Source organism: Oncorhynchus mykiss, chromosome 11, assembly GCF_013265735.2.
Source record: "Oncorhynchus mykiss isolate Arlee chromosome 11, USDA_OmykA_1.1, whole genome shotgun sequence".
In the NCBI taxonomy this organism is placed as follows: domain Eukaryota; kingdom Metazoa; phylum Chordata; class Actinopteri; order Salmoniformes; family Salmonidae; genus Oncorhynchus; species Oncorhynchus mykiss.
Window position 1 is genome coordinate 31,267,154 of NC_048575.1, and position 22,647 is coordinate 31,289,800.

General features: G+C 44.3%; 1 protein-coding gene across 2 annotated transcripts in view; it reads right to left on the reverse strand.

Annotated features, from left to right (window-relative positions):
- The window catches only part of drosha (drosha ribonuclease III), a 157,244-nt gene that overhangs the window by 95,773 nt on the left and 38,824 nt on the right, over positions 1 to 22,647 (reverse strand). For both annotated transcript variants that reach the window (XM_036935298.1, XM_036935297.1), the window contains exons 21-23: positions 20,592 to 20,691; positions 17,897 to 17,999; positions 464 to 534 (exon numbers count right to left, since the gene is read on the reverse strand). In XM_036935298.1, coding sequence (XP_036791193.1) covers positions 464 to 534; positions 17,897 to 17,999; positions 20,592 to 20,691 — 274 coding nt within the window. The remainder of the gene's footprint in view (positions 1 to 463; positions 535 to 17,896; positions 18,000 to 20,591; positions 20,692 to 22,647) is intronic.

Sequence of the window (22,647 nt, forward strand, 5' to 3'; positions counted from 1 at the left end):
TTTTTTCTCTCATCAATTTTAGAAATAGTCTGTAACGTGATAAAATATGGAAAAAGTCAAGGCGTCTGAATACAATCCGAAGGCCCTGTTTCTCTCTCGGTGTAGAAACACAGATCCAGGCATCACACACACAGAACCCTGCATCACAGCATCAGGCGAACACACACACTCTCCCCGCATCACACACACTAACTCAATAGACTGTTGTTGAGCGTCATGGCCAGAGGGCAGCAATTAGAAAGAACCAAGGACGTTTAATCTGTCCACACAACAAAAGAAGCACGAGTGTGCACACCCACACGCGTATACACACACAATCAACTCTAATCTAAATCTAATCACAGGCGCACACACAGACGTGCACACACACACACACACACACACACACACAAGGAGGGAGATGGGAACACAGCATTCCAGACAGTATAAGTGAATTAGTAATTTAGTGATGTAGTGATTGTACCTCTCCGTTGAAAAGCAGCCTCCCAAACAGCTGCTTAGACTCCTCCAGACCGCCCTCCAAATATACCGCTCCTAAAAAAGGGACAGAATGAAAGGAAGAGAAAAAGAGGGAGGAAGGTAGGATGAGATTTAACGATAAAGAAAATCATAGATAAAGAAGAGAAAGATACCAGTCCGATGGGTAACGATCATTCAAACCACATTTGTTTTATAAAGCCCTTTTTATATCAGGAGTTGTCATCGAGTGCTTCTACAGATACCCAGCCTAAAACCCCAAAGGGCAAGCAATGAAGAAGCTAGATATGTTGACTGTAGGAATACTGCTGGCTAGGCTACATTCAACATAGACCAATACTTCACAGCCACCCCCCACCCACACAAACATCTTGGGCTTTTTACCACGGCATTTCCTTCTTAGCTCCAACTTGAGCAATCACTGTCTGTCTGACAACCACTTTCCTGAAAAAAACTTGAAAGGAATGGAAATGAGGTGAATGAGTTACAATTGCTTCATTAAAAGAGTGTGTTTTATAGCTTTTTTATGTTAAAATGACCCCAGGGTTCCTGCTCTGTGTGTGTTCCACCTCCCACTGTCTGTGTGTCTGTCACCCCCCTCTTTTACGGAGCGCGGTAGGTGGCAGGGAGAGATGGGATAGCTTCATCACCATGGTGACAAGCGATTAAACTAACCAAGGTCACATAAAAAATAAAAAAACAGGCCCTGTGTTTTGTGTGACAGGATGTGCTGCGCAAACACACACAACTCTCAAACGTACGCCAAACACACACACGAATGTCCACATCTACATACAACTCTCATAGGAGCAGCGCGCACACAAACACGAATGAGGGGACAAATTGTACAAATGTTCAAAAGATAAACGTGAGACAAAAACCGACACACAAGGCAAAAAAAAAAAAAAAAACGACTTGAGAAAGATCGCTCCACACGGTTGCAGTCACAGCACGGAGAGAGCATCCACAGTATCTTTCTCTGTTGTAATGATAACAATACACCGCTCTTTCTCGCTCTCTCACTCTTATTTCTCTCTCGCTCTTTCCCCGTCTCTCTCTCTCTTCATCGCTCTCCCCCTTGCTGTATTTCTCTCTCTCCCTCTGAGTCTCTTCTCTCTTTCCCGCTCTGGTGTACAGAGGGAGCCACTTCGGCAGACCAACCCGTATCTGAGAACACCAATAACTTAATCTTGACCAAAGTCATTCTTGTTCATTTGGGCTTTAATAACATTGATGTAGTGCAGCCTTCCTCTGTTAAGTTGCCTTCAACGCCATCACACGTCACACTTAGAAAGGTTCATTCAATTTCCAAAAGCAATAAACACCTGGCAAATGGTATAGTGATTCTTTACTGTACATAAATAAGCCCATTTGAGATGGTTGTGATGTGCGGTTGAGTGTCTAAATGCTCAAAGTGCTTTTGTAGAGGACATAAAACAGGGATATGGAAGATTCCTCATCTGACGAGGAAACGGCTTTCAGATGGCCAACAGGCCCATTGCCTCACAAACCACCAAAACACACACACGTGCCCGGACGCACACACAGGCGCACGTATACACGTGGCACACACACACACAAATGTTTACAATCAGGCTCTCTCTCACACACACACACACACACACACACAGGCTCTCAGACATACGAACACACAGACACACTCAAAATTCCAAAAACGCACACACAAAATGCAACACATCTTATCTGTGATGAAACCTCTTCCAGCTGCCTCTGAGGTCGAGACCTCTAATCTTGGCATCACAGTGTGAGCATTCTTGTGTTTGTGTGTAAGCGTCCGCTTGATCTTCACCGCAGGGGGACCAAAGAGGGGGGAGTGGTTTGTCTAAAGGACATCTTCCCACTCCTAGATTTATGGTTTGCCTGTGAGTCGACCACGGCTCAACATGCTCCTACAGAGCAGATGGTTTTCAAACGTCTCCACGGGGACTAACGACAATTCCATGTCTTTGATCTACTTGACCTAGGCCTATTTCAGAGATAGCACACGGGATTCAACTAACCACTATGCCTGTGATTATTTGAGTCAGGTGTGGTAGTTCAAGGCTACAACAAAATTGTGAAAATGTCTGGGGGTCATCATCCCTCTCTGCTGAGATGTGTGGTTTGACCGTGAATTGACCACAGCTCTGGAGATGCTCCTACACAGCAGATATTGCTTCTGAAGATCCTACGGCAGCTAAAAGGAGAAACCCACCCCTGGCTGCTTTCTTTCATATTGATATTGACTGTACAATAAGGGCTATATTTCAACAGCTATGGGCTTTTGATGAGCCATCACTGATATGGACTCACTGGAAGCAAGAGGTTACAGGAAGCAGGAGCTACGGACAGAAAGTTTGCGTTTCAGAGAGGTTTGCCTCTTATTACATTTCTCAAACTTTCCCAATAATAGGGGAGTGGAGGGGTGGGAACCTCAAGGGAAGGAAAAAGGTATTAAAAAAAAAGTCTACATAACACATTTGGTGTCAATCAAAGAGCGTGTACATGACAAAGGAAGATCATTTGAGTGAGGGATGGAGAGAGTTAAAAGAGAGAAATGGAAAGAGAGAGCAAGAGCGAAAGAGAGATAAGGGAGAGCATTTTGACAAGAATCCTGTGTGTGGATAGAATGCCCTGCAGCGGTACGATCAATCGCACAACATGCAGCGATCATTAGACGGAGTCAGTCAACTCAGCTCCATCTATCGTCAGCCTAACCAGGCTGGCTGCTTCCTTCTGCAACTTAAAGAGCATGTGTCCCAAACAGCACCCTATTCTCTTCATAGTGTACTACTTTTGACCAGAGAGCGAGAGAGGAGAGAGAAGATAGAGAGCACTACTTTTGACCATGGCCTTATGTAGGGAATAGGGTGCCATTTTGGACACAGCCAGTCAATCAGAGAGCCAGGCAGCAGATGCAGTTCAACAGCCCACACACCCAGCCAAAGCATACTACCTGCCTGGCTCTCTAGCAAGCCAACCCAGTCAGCAATTACATGTTACTAAAACATCTTGCACTTGGCTTACACCATGACCTGGCCAAAGCAGCCAAGCTTCAGCCCTGGCCAGAACAACCCACAGAGTCACTGTTCAGCTTCCTACACAGACAGTTACTGAAGCCAGAGCACATACAATGCCTTCAGAAGGTATTCACTCCCCTTTATTTTTTCCACATTGTTGTTAATTGTACAACAGATTCCATTGAGATTCTGTCACTGATCTACACACAATACCCAATAATGTCAAAGTCAAATTTTGTTTTTTAGAAATTGTAACAAATGAATAAAAAAAAGAAAAGCTGAAATGTCTTGTGTCAACAAGTATTCAATCCCTTTGTTATGGCATGCCAATATGAGATCAGGGGTAAAAATGTGCTTAACTCATTCCGAGTTAAATAATTGTGATTAACATGATTTCTTTAGATGACTTCCCCACCTCTGTACCCCACACATACAATTATCTGTAAATTCCCTCAATTGAGTAGTGAATTTCAAGCACAGATTCAACCAAAGACTAGGGAGGTTCTCTTTCAAATATTTGTTTCAATTGTTAGTTTCGATACACTCAAGGGTTCCGTGCTTAGTCCCCTCCTGTAGTCCCTTTTTCACCCACAACTTCAAGGCCGCGCACGTCTCCAACACCATCATTAACACGACAGTGATAGGCCTGATCACAGACCGATGAGACAGCCTATAGGGGGGAGCTCAGACAACCGGCTGTGTGGTGCCAGCACAACCTCTACTTCAACGTCAGCAAGACGAAGGAGCTGATCCTGGACTGCAGGAACGGAGTGCTGAGCATGGCCCCCATTCACATCGACAGGGCTGAAGTGGAGCGGGTCGAGAGCTTGAAGTTCCTCTGTGTCCACGTCACTAAGGATCTATCATGGTACAAACACACCAAAACAGTCGTGAAGAGGGAACGACAACGCCTCTTCCCCCTCAGGAGGCTGAAAAGACTTGGCATGGGCCCTTATGTCCTCAAAAAGTTATGCAGCTGCTTCTTGGCATAGGACCGCAAGGTGCTACAGAGGGTAGTATGGCCCAGTACATCACGGTGTGAGAGGAAGGCCCTAAAAATTGGCAAAGACCACACGGCAAGCAGTGCACCAAGTCTGGAACCAACAGGACCCTGAACAACTTCTACCCCCAAGCCATAAGACTGCTAAATAGTTAACCCCCTAAGGTCGATGACCCTATAAAAATATGTCACGTTTATTCTAGGAGACATGTTTTTTGCATTGAAGCGTCTCAATCCCCCGCACCCGCCTATGTTGCACTTACGCATCTGCGGTGAAAGGTGACAGAGCTAGAGCGGTGTTTGTCAGACCATGAGACATCCCAAAAATCGGTCTGCTCACAAAATCGGCTGTAGTCGCCAAAACAGTTTGGTCTACAAACTCTCACGAACACGACGGTGTTCTCCGTTTTGTTCTACGACCTCCATAAGTATCAGGAGACACGTCTGAAGTTGGTACAGCCGATCTGCCAACGTCTGTAGCGTCCCCTCTGTGCAAAGGTGAGACTCTCACAAACATGTACATGTCGGTTGCTCTAGGTCACCCACAGGCCTCACAAAACTCGTCTGAAGGTCCTCCAGTACAAGTTGAAAAAATGAATGGAAGTATATATGGAGACTGTTTAATGCCAAAAATATGGGGTTAAATACATGTATAATATATATATATATATATATATATATATATATATATATATATATATATATATATATATATATATATATATATATATATATATATATAAATATATATATAAAAAATTATATTTCCTGATATTTCTTATATCTCTCAGATATAGGAGAAACACTTCAGAACAATTTCCTTTTAATATTTTTGGGGAACTACTGGTATATCTACAACTACTTTTATTATTACGCGTTTTACTTTTCTATTATTTCTCTGTTGTTTTCTTTCTGTCTGCTTTGTTGGGAATGGCCCGTAAGTAAGCATTTAACTGTTAGTTCAAAACCTGTTGTTTGTCAAAGCATGTGACAAATAAAATGTGACTTGATTTATCTCAAATTCTCTCAGAAGTACCAATTAAAAGTGTCTGTGGGAGACAGACGGGCAGAGTTGTCATTCTTGCTCTCTTCCTCACCAAAAGTGTCACTACTCCTGCTCTCCTCATATAAACTGGATACCTGTTGCCCGCTCACAAGCAAACCGTGAAGGATATCGCTGCCGAGCATAGGTCTTCAGAGTACTAAGCGGAAGGTTTTTGTTTTCGAGTAGAAATTCCTTATTTCTACTTTGGTAGCTAGTGTCACTGCAAGCTATTGAGTTAGCCCACACTTCAAGGATTCTGCTTACTGAAAGGTAAGCTAACCACACATGCATACCCACAGCTATAGCGTTATACAGTGCTCAATATTGCTTGCTGTTAGCCGCAAGGCTCCTAACTTGGTGGGCTGTTTACACAGGCTACTCTTTTGCTAGTCACCAGCCGGAAGGCTTCTAACTAGCTGGCCTACGCCATCTGCATGTTGTTCATACAACAAACATTTTCTCTGGGTTCCCCTATCATGCCTTGTACCTCGCAATGGCCACTGCTATCCCGTCACAAGACGAGCCAAGCACTCAAACCCCCACATTCTTGTGGCTCCATGATAGCGGGGAAAGATTCCCACCCTTAATGCATTAATTGCTTGAAGAGGGAACATGCCCAGGAGGCGCTCGAGGACCCCAAGTACTTACAGAGCAGGTCTAAAGAGGATGTGCTTCTATCTCCTTAGCCACTCTTGCCTCCGAGCCAAAGGCGACAGCTGACAGCTGCCAGCAACCAAGTCCAGCTGGGGCAAGGTCATGGATAGACTCGACTCCCTCCCAACACTGTCTGACGACGTAGTGTCAGGGGATGGCGAGTTGGGGAATGACGAGGATGATGATGAGACCAATCTCACAGAAGTCCTTGAGATAGCACAGGAGTTGGGCGACTGATGACCCCGTTTTCCCGCCCTCTGAGGCCCACAGACCTGACGGCACCAAGAGCCGTGGAGCTGCCACTCCTTCAGTGGAATCCTGTGCTCCATGTCTGCAAGCGGGCCGTGGCCTGACTCAACATCAAGTGGCCGTCTTCTGTAGGAGCTCAGTGCCCGTCAAGAGACCTGTATGATGGGAAGAGACTCCAGTCCCACACAGCCTCAATAAGGGAAGCCAAGAGCTTGTGGGATAAACCACTTAATAGCAGGATTATTGCTAAAGGTACCCCAAGCCTGGCAATTAACAACATTTCGAAATTCGGGTTTGTAACCCTCCCATGGTGGAGTCGTCACTAGCTCACCACCTCAGTCCCTTGTGCCGTGTCACTAACGACACCAGCACTTCACTCCCTAGATAGACGGAATGCTTTACTGCTGTTTTTCAGAAAACATACAAAGCCTCAGCTAAAGCGATTAGAGCCCTGAACGTGACCTCTTTATTGTTATCAGGCTGAGTTACTGGAGGAGGTGGGGAAGCAACTGGACTCAGAGACCTAAGACCCAGATGCATGGGAGATGTGTATGATTACAGACTTGAGACTCCGTTCCTCTCATAGTGCCATCCAAAGCTGGGGTCGAACCATGAGCGTATTGGTGGTGGGAGAAAGGACACTTTGGCTGAGCTTATCTAGCTTAACAGAAAGTGGACCTCATGGATGCCCGTGACACCCAAGGAGATGTTTACCGCCATGCGGCAGAAGCGTGATATGTGCAAAAAGGAAGGCCAATCCTTTAACTTCTGCCTGCCCTGCAGACCTAGGCTCCGTGGCAGCCCGTCGGTTCCTGCATCTCGTCCCAGCCTCACAGCTGGGAGGGGGCTACAAGCTGGCTTTGGGGGACTGAGGTACCCAGCTACACAGCAGTCTGCTAAGACTCAGGCTAGCAAAGCAGTCTTACGCTGCAGCAAGGACACACCTTTCCATCCCTCCTACAGCTCTCTGCCCTACCTACTCTCTCTTTGGGTTTAACGATTGATTACGGTTACGTAAAAACTTTTTTTTTTAAATCTGTGCAGCAGCTGCGTGACCAGGACAACAACCTCAACAACATCTTGGACTACAGGAAACAGAGGGGCGAGCACGCCACCATTCACATCGATGGGGCTCTAGTGGAGCGGGTCGAGAGCTTCAAGTTCCTCGTGTCTACATCACTAAGGAATTATGGTCCATGGTCCACACGCACCCACTCATGTTGTGAAGAGGGCACGACAGCACCTCCTTCCACTCAGGAGGCTGAAAAGATTTGGCTTGGGCCCTCAAATCCTCAAAAGGTTCTACAGCTGCTCCATTGAGAGCATCTTGACTAGTTGCATCAGCGCTTGGTATGGTAACTGCAAGACACCCAACCCCAAGACACTACAGAGGGTGGTAAGAACGGCCCAGTACATCACTGGCGCCGAGCTTCCTGCCATCCAGGACCTCTATACCAAGAAGGCCTGGAAAATTGTCAAAGCCTCCAGCCACCCAAGCCAAACACTGTTGTCTCTGCTGCGGCATGGCAAGCGGTACCAAGTGCACCAAGTCTGAAACCAACAGGACCCTGAACAGCTTCTACCCCCAAGCTATAAGACTGCTAAACAAGAATGCTAAATAGCTAATTAAATAGCTACCCGGACTACCTGCATTTACCCTTTTTTTAACTAACTCTCTTGCACTGACTCTACCCACACATACTTACACCCCAACACACAATATATACGCCCACACATAACATGCGCACACACGCATACTGACAACACACGCACACTCCTGCTACAGTTCCACATATGCTGCTGCTACAGCTCAGTATATCCTGTAGTCTAGTCACTTTACGCCTTCCTATATGTACATAGATACCTCAATTACCTCACACCCCTGAACATTGACTCAGTACTTCCTGTATACAGCCATTTTATTTCTACTCATTATTGTTATTAGTTATTCCTCGTGTCACAATATATATTTAAAAACCTTTAAACTTTGCATTGTTGGAAAGGGAGCTGTAAATAAGCATTTCTCTGTTAGTCTACACCAGGGGTCTCTGACCCTGTTCCTCGAGAGCTACTGTCCTGTAGGTTTTCACTCCAACCCTAATCCATCATACCTGATTGTAATAATTAGCTGGTTGATAAGTTGAAATCAGGTTAGTTACAACTGGGGTTGGAGAGCCCTGGTCTACACCTGTTGTTTACGATGCATGTTGCAAATAACATTTTATTTCATAGAATGTGGCGCTCCAGTTTCCTGCCAGAGGGGCACCGCTACTCTGTACAAGTCAGGGGAGCCCTAACCACCCGCTCCCCTGTTCTACAGGAGGACAGGTTTCCAGGGTTCACTCCAAGATGACTTATGGAGAACACTCTCCATTGAGATAGATATCAGTTACGGTTACTGATTATCAGTTACGGTTAGTTATTATCTCAGGAACAAATATCCAAAATGTTTTTCTTGTGTTATTATTTTTCTGCATTGTTGAGAAAGGCCATAAGTACGCATTTCACTGTTAGTTTACACCGGTTGTTGACAAAGCATGTGACAAATAAAATTTAATTTCAGGCCCAGACAGCTATCTGGTACTCCAGAGTCCACAAAGCCTCAGCTTTTCCTCATCTAGTTTGTTGGTTCATGCAACCGGGCGAGCGAGCAGCTGAGGAACCATCTTCACTCATGACAACACTCCTCCATGGTGCAGGTCCAAGACAAACCAGTGATGTAGCCGTCCTACTGCCCACCCCCCACCCACAATAAAAGGAAAGACAGGCCTGCAACTCTAGGAAAATAGTGCCAAGCCTCTTCTGCACGATCTCGGTCATCACAGTTTAGGTGTTTTTTGTTGTTGTGGAGAAGTAGTATGACTATAGAGATTGTTTCTCCCAACACCATTGCAGTACTTTTGCACGGAGAGAAGGTTAATCTTGTCGAGGTTCATTTGCCATTTTCTCAGCATGCCAAGCTCCGAAGTATACAGTTTATCCATAATTGTGGTGCAGTCTCTTAGGGAGGCACGTCGCTTATGCACAGCCTCTAAGCTTTTAGCTCATCCTGGGACATGACTATTGTGCTTACAATCCATTCACATCAGCTCATAGTCTCTGAAAAGCGTGGAGAGATCATATTGCTTCTTTCACTTTACTACTGCCCTTCCCCATCGTGTCTAACGTATGGACGGACTGTGCTCTACCAGCACCTGTTCGTGGCAAAAGTCTGCCCAGAGGTTTTTCAGGTTAATATACCTCACCCCCATTTTTTGTCCCAGGTCGCTTTTTCCCCATTATTGCAACTTAGAGCATACGGCTTTTCGCCAGTCGCCTTCCCCACCATTGTCCAATGTGTGCATCTCGCACCCACTTGGATTGTAGGAGAGCTCGGGAGAGAGTGTCATGCTCTTCGCTCATTGTGCTATGACTTTCGGAAGAGGGTGGGCCTTCTCTTTTTGACTGTATCCTTCCGAATCATGGAGACCATTATAATGATTTACAGTGCCATCGGAAAGTATTCAGACCCCTTGGCTTTTTCCACATTTTGTTACGTTACAGCCTTATAACATTTTTTATTTTTTTTATCCTCCATCTACACACAATACCCCATATTGAAAAAGAGAAAACAGTTTAGACATTTCTGAAAATCAAGTAAAAATAAAATAAAAAATAAACACTTAACATAAGTATTCAGACCCTTTGCTATGACTCCAAATTGAGCTCAGGTGCATCCTGTTTCCATTGATCATCCTTGAGATGTTTCTACAACTTGATTGGAGTCCACCGGTGGTAAATTCAGTTGATTGGACATGATTTGAAAAAGCACACACCTGTCTATATCAGGTCCCACAGTTGACAGTGCATGTCAGAGCAAAAACCAAGCCATGAGGTCAAAGGAATTGACTGTTGAGCTCCGAGACAGGATTTTATTTATTTTGTATTTATTTCACCTTTATTTAACCAGGTAGGCAAGTTGAGAACAAGTTCTCATTTACAATTGCGACCTGGCCAAGATAAAGCAAAGCAGTTTGAACCATACAACAACACAGAGTTACACATGGAGTAAAAACAAACATACAGTCATTAATACAGTAGAAAAATACGTTTATATACAATGTGAGCAAGTGAGGTGAGATAAGGGAGGTAAAGGCAAAAAAGGCCATGGTGGCGAAGTAAATACAATATAGCAAGTAAAACACTGGAATGGTTGATTTGCAGTGGAAGAATATGCAAAGTAGAGATAGAAATAATGGGGTGCAAAGGAGCAAAATAAATAAATAAATACAGTAGGGAAAGAGGTAGTTGTTTGAGCTAAATTATAGATGGGCTATGTACAGGTGCAGTAATCTGTGAGCTGCTCTGACAGCTGGTGCTTAAAGCTAGTGAGGGAGATAAGTGTTTCCAGTTTCAGAGAATTTTGTAGTTTGTTCCAGTCATTGGCAGCAGAGAACTGGAAGGAGAGGCGGCCAAAGGAAGAATAGGTTTTGGGGGTAGTTGTCCACATATTCTAAGTCAGAGCCGTCCAGAGTAGTGATGTTGGACAGGCGGGCCAGTGCAGGCAGCGATCGGTTGAAGAGCATGCATTTAGTTTTACTTGCATTTAAGAGCAATTGGAGGCCACGGAAGGAGAGTTGTATGGCATTGAATCTCGCCTGGAGGGTTGTTAACACAGTGTCCAAAGAAGAGCCAGAAGTATACAGAATGGTGTCATCTGCGTAGAGGTGGATCATAGACTCACCAGCAGCAAGAGTGACATCATTGATATATACAGAAAAGAGAGTCGGCCCAAGAATTGATCCCTGTGGCACCCCCATAGAGACTACCAGAGGCCCGGACAACAGACCCTCCGATTTGACACACTGAACTCTATCAGAGAAGTAGATGGTGAACCCCAGGCGAGGCAATCATTTGAGAAACCAAGGCTGTCGAGTCTGCCGATGAGGATGTGGTGATTGACAGAGTCAAAGGCCTTGGCCAGGTCAATGAATACGGCTGCACAGTATTGTTTCTTATCGATGGCGGTTAAGATATCGTTTGGGACCTTGAGTGTGGCTGAGGTACACCCATGACCAGCTCTGAAACCAGATTGCATAGCGGAGAAGGTATGGTGGGATTCAAAATGGTCGGTAATCTGTTTGTTGACTTGGACCTTGAGTGTGGCTGAGGTACACCCATGACCAGCTCTGAAACCAGATTGCATAGCGGAGAAGGTATGGTGGGATTCAAAATGGTCGGTAATCTGTTTGTTGACTTGGCTTTCGAAGACCTTAGAAAGGCAGGGTAGGATAGATATAGGTCTGTAGCAGTTTGGGTCAAGAGTGTCCCCCCCTTTGAAGAGGGGGATGACCGCAGCTGCTTTCCAATCTTTGAGAATCTCAGACGACACGAGAAAGGTTGAACAGGCTAGTAATAGGGGTGGCAACAATTTCGGCAGATAATTTTAGAAAGAAAGGGTCCAGATTGTCTAGCCCGATTGATTTGTAGGGGTCCAGATTTTGCAGCTCTTTCAGAACATCAGCTGACTGGATTTGGGAGGAGAAATGGGGAAGGCTTGGGCGAGTTGCTGTGGGGGGTGCAGTGCTGTTGACCGGGGTAGGAGTAGCCAGGTGGAAAGCATGGCCAGCCGTAGAAAAATGCTTATTGAAATTCTCAATTATAGTGGATTTATCGGTGGTGACAGTGTTTCCTATCTTCAGTGCAGTGGGCAGCTGGGAGGAGGTGTTCTTATTCTCCATGGACTTTACAGCGTCCCAGAACGTTTTTTAGTTTGTGTTGCAGGATTGTGTCGAGGCACAGCACTTGGGAAGGGTACCAAAAAATGTCTGCAACACAGTGGCCTCCATCATTCTTAAATGGAAGAAGTTTGGAACCACCAAGACTCTTCCTAGAGCTGGCCGCCCGGCCAAACTGAGCAATAGGGGGAGAAGGCCCTTGATCAGGGAGGTGACCAAGAACCCGACGGTCAATTTGACAGAGCTCTAGAGTTCCTCTGTGGAGATGGGAGAACCTTTGAGAAGGACAACAATCTCTGCAGCACTCCACCAGTTAGGCCTTTATGGTAGAGTGGCCAGACGGAAGCCACTCCTCAGTAAAAGGCACATGACAGCCCACTTGGGGTTTGCCAGAAAGCACCTAAAGACTCTCAGACCATGAGAAACAAGATTCTCTGGTCTGATGACACCAAGGTTGAACTCTTCGGCCTGAATGACAAGCGTCACGTCGGGAGGAAACCTGGCACCATCCTTACGGTGAAGCATGGTGGCAGCATCATGTTGTGGGGATGTTTTTCAGCAGCATGGACTGGGAAACTAGTCATGATCGAGGCAAAGTTGAAAGGCGCAAAGTACAGAGAGAGATCTTTGATGAAAACCTGCGCCAAAGCACTCAGGACCTCAGGACCCTAAGCATACGGTCAAGACAATGCAGGAGTGGCTTCAGGACAAGTCTCTGAATGTCCTTGAGAGGCCCAGTCAGAGCCAGGAGTTGAACCCTGATTATGGCTGTGCAGTGACGCTCCCCATCCAACCTGAAAGAGCTTGAGCGGATCTGCAGAGAAAAATAGAAGAAACCTCCCAAATACAGGTGTGCCAAGCTTGTAGCGTCATACCCAAGAAGACTTGAGGCTGTAATCGCTGCTTCAACAAAGTATGAGGAAAGGGTCTGAATATTTACGGAAATTTAAAATTTCCATTTTTATTTGTAATAAATTGGCACAAATTTCTACAAACCTATTTTTGCTTGTCATTATGGGGTATTGTGTGTAGATTGATGAGGAAAAAAAACAATTTAATCAATTTTAGAATAAGGCTGTAACGTAACAAACTGGGAAAAAGTCAAGGGTTCTGAATACTTTAAGAAGGCAAGAAATGATGTATAAAGGCAAGGGTGATTTCACAGGGCGGCAGGTAGCCTAGTGGTTAGAGCGTTGTGCCAATAACCGAAAGGTTGCTGAATCCCAGAGCTGACAAGGTAAAAATCTGTCGTTCTGCCCCTGAACACGGCAGTTAATCCACTGTTCCCCGGTAGATTGTCAATGTTATTAAGAATTTGTTCTTAACTGACTTGCCTAGTTAAATAAAATAAATAAAAATATTTTTGGGACAGGTCTCATTATACTGAGATATTAGCCATGTATTGGTCTGTCACTCACTTCATGAGGTTTTCCCAATGGGTTGTTTTCTGCACATCCTTGGCACACACTCCCTTAGTTAGGGGACCTCTGAGGGTCGCTATATTGGGACTCCCCTGGCGTGTTTAGCGATACGGGAGTTGGCCATATCCCCACACATGAGATATCAAAACTAATAAACTTAAGTTTACTTGCATTACCCCAGTTGTCTGATATTATGAGTGAGATATCTCACCACATTTCCCTGTTGGCAAGAGCGTGAGGACGAGAAGCAAGCATGAGGATGACCAGAGGGCGGGAGAGTGGCTCATTTTATGTAAATGTGGGCCGCACCTCATTCACCACTCTGCCCGTCTCCAACAGAAGTTTTCCATTGGTGCTTCCAAGAGAAAAGGCGGTACAAAAACCCCACAGGTGAGATCACACTCATAATATTGGAGAACCGGGATTACGGAAGTAACCTTACGTTTTCAGATTGCCTCAAAGGGCACAGATTGGTAGATGTGTAAAACAAAACAAAAACAAGTACAATCCAGGTGTGAAAAGTTCTGAGACTTACTCAAAAAGACACCGCTGTAATCACTGCCAAAGGTGTTTACAACAGTAATAACACAACCACATTTAGAAAAAAAGTCAAGGGGCGTAAATACTTTCTGAAGGCACTGTAGACCTAGGATGCTTCCCAAATGACCCCCTATATCACTTCTAGTGCTCATAGGGCTCTGTTCAAAAGTCGTTCACTATAAAGGGAATAGGGTGCCATTTGGTACGCAAACCAGGGCCATACATGTTATTAACAACTGTAATATGCATGTTCTCGTGCGTCAGGTTTAGGGGAAGGCTGCTGCTACATTTACATTAGTAATTGAGCAGTGGCTCTTATCCAGAGTGACTATATAAAATACATAATATATGCTTTATTACACAAAGCGACTTAGAGAGTGTGCATACATTTTTATGTAAGGTGGCCCCAGCGGGAATCAGACCCACAAACATTGGTGTTGCAAGCACTATGCTCTACAGACTGAGCAACACAGGACCACCTCCATTACTGATGTATGCTACAGTTATCTTTAGGGGGAAAAAATGTATACCCAGAGGCCCTTTCAATGACCAATAAACAGGGTCTAGGGCTCCAAATATCAGTGTTTGACAGTCACATTAATAACATAAAATGAATTATTCAAATAAGCATTGGCTCAAATCCATCAAATACAAATAAAGCAGTTTTTCTCCCTCTCCGTTCCATTTTGCTCCAGCCTGGCCACCCAACGGGCACAAAAAGCAGAGGCACATTAACGACAAAATAAACCAAACTAAAATATAAATGAAACTCTGCCACCGCCGTCGCCGCACAGAGCCTGCTGATTACATTTCGACATCAAACATCTTAACTATTCCAAACTAAAAGGGGTTGAGGGGGAGAGAGGGTGAGAGAAAGATTGAGAAAGAAGAGCAGCACAGAGAACTATCCCTCCACTGCCACCATCCGCAGCAATTAACAATGGAGCTGTTCTCACTCAGTGAATACACAGTCTCTACATTGTGTAAATCTGATATTCAGACCACTGAAAGATAATCCTTTTCCCTCCTCTCTTTTAATAGGAAGAGCTTAGAGACGAGAGGGAAGAGAGGGCCTCACAATGATCCATCATCTGCACCGCAGCGTTTCCTGGCAGATGCTGACACACTATAATCCACAGATCAACTGTACAAGGAAATTAGGGCCATAAAACAGAACGGAGCTCCTTTCTTCTTTTCAATTCTTTCCTCTTTGGAACCGTTTCTACAGGACGGAAGGGGGTGGGGGAAAGGGAGGAGGGAAGATGTGCTGCAGCTCCACCGACTAGGCTGAGGGAGAAAGTATTTTGTTTCCATGACAAGAGGTAAAGTGAGAATGAGAATGTAAAGGCGAACAGGGCCACAAGAGCTCAAATGAGAACGGAAGTTAAGGACGAGAGATTAAAAAAAAAGCTATATTATCCATTTAACATTTTGAATAATGCAGGGTTGCGGGCGTCTATTTGCATTGCAGATTCCACCTTTCCACCCCTCACTCTCTCCTTCCCTCCCGCCATTCTTTCATTCCTCTCCCTCTCTCACTCCCTGGCACAGAGTGGCCCTGCCTCAAGGTTAGCAGAAATAGACACTGTGTCTGTGTGTGCCACAGCGAGACAGGAGAGTCAGTCTGCCCATGCAAAGTAGGAGGTTATCTGCTGCTTCCGACTACTTGCTGCATAGCCAGGGTTCAAGGGTCACGGCGGCGCATAAACAAATAAAACAAGGGTCACTAAACACATCCAACAACCCCTTAAAGCCATCCGCTCCTCGCTACGCTCTTCAAAGATAGACGTAGATGCATGTCAGATTACATATTTCTTCTTATAAAAAGGACAAATTAAAGATTTGCGAAAAAATATCTGAATTTCTCTGTGAATAATATTAAAGGGCACGGGAAAGGATCAGTGATGTCTAAAAATGATACGTTCCAAAATGAAGCATCTAAAGAAGAAAAGAAACTCGTTCTCTGGGATGTTTGCTTGTGCGTGTGCTGGTGCGTGCGTGTGTGTGTGTGTGAGTAAAAAAGTGTGAGAGTATGTTACAGTGGGAGCTGCTGTGTGTTATATACATGTTTCTCGTGAAACAGATAACAGGATGAAATGACATCTACTCCACTCTGGGTTTGTCTCAGAGAAAGAAAAAGAGAGAGAGAGAGAGCGTTAGACAGACAAGACAGGGGGGGTAAAAGGGGTATTCAGGAACCCTTGGAGCCAAAAACAGAAGTTGAGATGACAGAAGTGCCACAAAAGAATAGGCACATCAAGACAAGCAATTTCAACGCAAGTGCTTGTGTGCGCTTGCTCACTCGCAAGCGTACGTCTCGACATGAGGGGCCTATTTTGAGTTAGTGATCCAAAACCATCACTGGAGGCTCCTCAGCCTCGCTGACAGCCAGGCCCTCTCTCACTGGGTCCTCTGTCTGTCTGTGGCATCACATATGTTTATTCACTACTTATTACAGTGAGATTGCAGACAGTAAAAGAGAGACACGAAAAGAGTAAGAAAGAGGAAGGAGCCAGGCCCAGCCAATCGGAATTAGTTTTCCTCAAAAAAGGGTTTTATTACAGAGAAACATTCCACAGCACCCCCCTCCTATCTCCTCAGATGATCCCACAGGTGAAGAAGCTGGACGGGGAGGTTCTGGTCTGCGGTTGTGAGGCCGGTTGGGTGTACACTTCCAGATTCTCTAAAATGACGTTGGAGGCGGCATATGGTAGAGAAATGAGGATTCAGTTCTCTGGCAACAGCGCTGTTGCACATTCCTGCAGTAGGCATGCCAATTGCACGCTCCCACAAAACTTGAAACATCTGTGTTGTGTGACAAAACTGCACAAACTGTAAGAAATTGTCTCAGGGAAGCTCATCTGTGTGCTCATAGTCCTCACCAGGGTCTTGACCTGACTGCAGTTTGGCATTGTAACACGCTTCAGTGGGCAAATGTTCACCTTCGATGGCCACTGGCACGCTGGAGAAGTTTGCTCTTCATAGATGAATCCCGGTTTCAACTGTACCGGGCAGATGGCGTGTATGATGTCGTTTGGACGAGCGGTTTGCTGATGTCAATGTTGTGAACATGGTGGCGGTTTGGTTGTGGTATGGGGCAGGCATGAGCTACGGACAATGAACAGAATTGAATTTTATCAATGGCAATTTGAAACGCGCAGAAATACGGTGACGAGATCCTGAGGCTCATTGTCGTGACATTCATCCGCCGCCATAACCTCATGTTTCAGCATGATAACGCACGGCCCCATGTCGCAAGAATATGTACATAATTCCTGGAAGCTCCCAGTTCTTCCATGGCCTGCATACTCACCAGACATGTCACCCATTGAGCATGTTCGGGATGCTCTTGATCGACGTCTACGACAGCGTGTTCCAGTTCCAACCAATATCCAGCAACTTCACACAGCCATTGAAGAGGAGTGGGGCAACATTTCACAATCAACAGCCTGGTCAACTCTATGCGAAGGAGGTGAGTCAAATAGTGGTCATACCAGATACTGACTGGTTTTCTGATCCACGCCTCTACCTTTTCTAAAGATATATGTGACCAACAGTGGCATATCTGTATTCCCAGTCATGTGAAGTGCATAGATTAGGGCCTAATGAAAAGATTTCAATTGACTGATTTCCTTATATAAATACTCAGCAAAAATCTTTGAAATTGTTGCAAGTTAAGTTAATATTTTTGTTCAGTGTAGCTACGGTACATAGCTAACAAAGACATACAGAGAGAGACAGAGAGAGACAGTCACACACATCGGTACACTCACCTATGAGTGCTTCAAAGCAGTTGGCCATGGCATGTCTCAGGTCTGACTCCCTACAGAGGTCTGGGCCGTGGGCATACAGCATGAAGCGATCCAACTCCAGTTTCTGGCAAAGCATGAAACATACCAACACATACAGTCACAATCTGTGCCATGCAATACTAGGAAAAGCAACCGTTCACTGGCCTGTTGGTCCAGCTTGGCACATTTTCTACTAGCGTGGTCTGAAAGCCCACTAGCCTGAAGCTAGTACTTATCTTAATATAACACTTTCGCTGTTATATGATAACGATTTCTCCTGAAGGTATTTTGACTATGACAACTACACATTGGCCACTTCGATGTTTACCTGATACAGCGACCGGCCAGATGGTGATTTTTTGGGGTTGAAAAGGTTCAGATTTCGCCAGTCCGAGTGACTCTATACTGTTCTGTTCTGCATGACACTCAACTACAGTAAAAGGTCTGTAGTCTGTAGGAGAGAGAGAGAGACAGCTGTGCCCTGATCTGTAAGCTCTCACTGTGTGGGCCCTGGCCAAAAGTAGTGCACTATATAGGGAATAGGGTGCCACTTGGCATGCAACAACAGACAGGACACTGGGATGCAGCAACAGACAGGAGCATTTGGAAGAGGGGACAGTCACAGGACAGATATTCATGACTTAAAACTGATAAATCATAGGGCTGACCTTCATTCTACTGGAGGGACAGGGATCGCGTAGGGAGGGCCATGGTAGAGACCAGCCTGTCACTGGCTGGCAGCCTGTCACATCTCAAACGCAATGTGCAGGTCCCAAATGGTACCCTATTCCCTATACGGTGCACTACTTTTAAACCAGAGCTTATGGGCCTTGATCAAAATGAGTGCACTAAATAAGGAATAGGGTGCCATTTGCGAGTCATATTTGTTTGTTTTCATCTCAAATATTATCAATCTTCTCAAATAAGTGACCTGTGCATTTGTTTCTATATTAACAATTTGTGCAGTCTTATTTTCCAGTTGATATCAAGTATTGTTTGCAGTAATAGCAATGTAGCTACTTTACCAAATTAAACTTAAAATACATGACTATGCATCAACAACTTCAGACGATTCATTAATTAGAAAGATAAATGTGATAATTACATTTGGAAGGGAATTTTTTTTATATAAATACTAGGCCTCACTAACTTACAGGGAACTTGCTGTTCGACTTTCAAGTTTTACAAGTGAAGTGTCGGCTTACGCCTGTTGCTTTCTGAAAACATTTTTCAATAGATAATTACAAGTGTTCTTGTGCAGAGAAGGAGTAGATGTTTCGCTGGCTTAAGAAGAACTGGGAAACAACTTGGCAACCGTTGCATATTGTATCACACTCACTTTCCCGTAAATGGCAAATTGAAACGAGCCAAAGTGCCTCTACGTCCCAACAGCACCCTATTGCCCTAAGTAGTGCACTACTTTTTACCAGGACCCATAGGGCTCTGGTCAAAAGTAGTGCACTATATAGGGGTATTGGGTGCCACTTGGGATTCATGCACCCAGCGATAGCGTTAACATGAATGCAGGCAGCTGCATCTTGGTATTCAGGGGGGAGCAACATGAAAGATTAAAGATTTAATTGCTTTTCTCCACATCATGGGATGATTAGTGTTCTTTCTCCAACAACAGTGCCAGTAGTATGGTAGGCAGGGGTGTTTGCTGTGTTTTTGGCAATACGCTGTTGCCACAGGAGAGCGGCCGAGAGGTGTGTGTGTTTTGTGTGTGTGTGTGAGCTTGGTAATATGCTGCTGCTTCAGGAGAGTGGCATCTCGGAATGGGGGAAGTTGGGAATGGTCCCTAGGGAACCTGCAACACTAATACTAGACCTGAAGAACAACAACCTTTTAACTCTAATTACAGACAGAAGAGAGAAGTGAGAGAGAAAGAGAGAGACAGATGGAGAGGGGGGTGGTGCGGGGGGAATGGAGACAGAATTACTTCTCTCCCCTGTGTACTCTTACAAGAAAGTTATAAAGGAGAGGCAGAAACAATAAAAACAGGTTTCTATCCATCGTTGTGGTGAACACTCTCTTATTGCTGCTCATATCCACACTCTGTGACCTTTAGAGTAGAACTGTCTTAGGCTGTGTTTGAAATGGCACCCTATCCCCTACAAATCTTTTATTTTTAAGATGATCTACAAATAATCTTGCATCATAAATAACTACTCAATATTATTCGTAGATCAGTCAGTCGGTCACAATTTACCCATGACACATCACGGTTTTGATGCACTCACACATGGCCAATTAACATAAGTTGTAGCAAAAAAATGTGCAGTAACAAGCTCCAACAGAAATGTCTAAAGCAATCATTTCAAACCTTGCTGATATTTGTAGACGATCACATATCTCTCTCTATTATGCGTGGGAATACTTTGGGACAAATGGCCTAATTTAAAATCACTTGGAGCTGATTTGCAAATGTGTTTTTATAGTCTTGTGCCCAAAAATAAAATAAAAAGTGAAAACTTAAGAGAAATAAAATTAACAGTGGGCTGCCAGTTGGGGAATTTTGCCCTACATAGTGAACTACTTGACCAGATCCCCATTGGCCCTGTTCAAAAGTATTGCACTATGGGCCGGTTTCCCAGACACAGACTAAGCCTGGTCCAGGATTTAAACATACGTTCAATGGAGAATAATTTTCCTGGAAACTGTCCCTAAAAAGTCTCACCTTTGCTAGCATGGCCAGGTGCTGGTTCTGTACAATGGCTGTTCTGTAGGTGGCGAGCCCTCCTTCCTCCAGACTGGGGAACAGGTAGTACAGATGAACACTGTGGAGACAGGAAACATAAACAGAGTCGTTAGATCCAAGATGGCTGACGATGTGTCACAATCTCACAGATCCCCAGCTGTGTGCAGGCAACCGACCAGAGACCCATTAGATCCGACATGGCCAACGATGGGACACAGATCCCCAGCTGTGTGCAGGCAACCAAAGACTTGTTATTATCCAAGGTGGCTGACCATGGGTCACAGTTAGGGCTGGGCGATATATCGAATTAACGACATGTTTCAGATGCCTGTATTGCAGAATTTCATTTTTAGGAACGTTTTGTATTTTTGGTCTCGTCTCCTCTCCACTGTGTACATTCCCACTTGCAGACACCAAGCCCCTCCATCTGCCACTAACAAAGACGAAAGATCAATTCTTCCTCTCGGAAGAAGCAGTTTAAACTCGCTATTTGCATTTTAGGTTTGGTCCAACAGAATCGGTCATCGGTCATATGGACAGCGAAACGCTTAGACACTATTTTAATGTATTAGGTGAGAACATAAAAATGGTATCATCAGAAAGGTTGTCTCAACTCACAGAAGAAGTGTGTACTAAAATGAGAGTACCAATAAACAAAATTGTGGAAAATTCATGCTCAGTTTGTCGCGCGCAGTGCCACACATTTTGGTCACAGACTTATTTATGTGCTAGCTGTCTAGTTTGTGTTTCATAAATGTACATTGAGCAAAAAAAGACATTTATATAAAGGAATTAGCAACCTGTTCTCATTCTGAGAAATAACTATTTTCTTATAAGGTAGGCCAATTGATTTCAATATCTGAACAAACTGAGCAGGCTGTTAAAAATAGTTGGGAGATGGAAAGGAGAGTGTATTCGTAACAGTTCAACTGTTCTACATTGTTAGCAAGCAAATAGATCCAAATTGGCTAGACTTGAAATAGAACGTTTAGCTGGCTACTCACTAGCACTTGTGCTCGAGATATTGTTTGAGACCCGAGTTCATTTTCTATAAAGTCTGCTATAAGAAGTTGGTCATTATTAGTGGATGTGCATTGTGAATGGTTCTTGTTACATTTGCAACAAAAAGGGCATTTTCATAGACAGACTTGAAATCCCGATCGGTGATTATTGCAACAACAAAAAAAGCTGGTTAAACAATTTACATAAAATAATACAATTATTAGTGGGCCTTATGGTTGTAGAAGGCTAATATGTAGCTTAGTTATAATTCCACAGGCCCTGAATTCATTAGATTATTGATGACTGTTTGAAATGCAGTGTATTGACCTTTAATTGTACAACAAAGCTTATTTAGAGAAAACAGAGCATTGTTGGAAAAGGACCCGTATAAGTAAGCATTTCACTGTTAGTCTAAACCTGTAGTTTACGACGCATGTGACAAATAAAATATTATACTTTCAATATTTTGTTTTCTAGCCTTGATAAAAAATAAATAAATAAAAATCAGTATCTAGGTTAACAGTTTTTCTAGAATGCATTGTCCACTGGGCAGCACAGGTGTGAGAGCTTGGTTGTTTGTGATAAATCCCGACAATAAGAAGAGGACAAGGACGGAGAGAGGTGAAGGAGAAGAGAGGAGGGATCGAACTTAAAAAAGACCTTGGTAAGAAGTGTTAAGCCTTGACATTTTTAAAGGGACCGTAGGTAGGTACGCCTGTGGTGAATAGATGAAGCATTAAATGGCCATGAAAGATCTCAAGATCTCTCATCTCAAATCAGCCAGCTCACTCTGTAACACTTCAATATTCTATATATCCCCGGCTCCTGATAGTCGAGTTCTAAAAATGTTCAATCCAGCAGTCAGCAGTAGTATTGCTATATAGTAGCAATATATACATACTGAATATATTCACAGTAGCAGTCAAAAGTTTGGACACACCTACTCATTCAAGGGTTTTTCTTTATTTTTACTATTTTCTACATTGTAAAACAATAGTGAAGACATCACAACTATGAAATAACACATATGGAA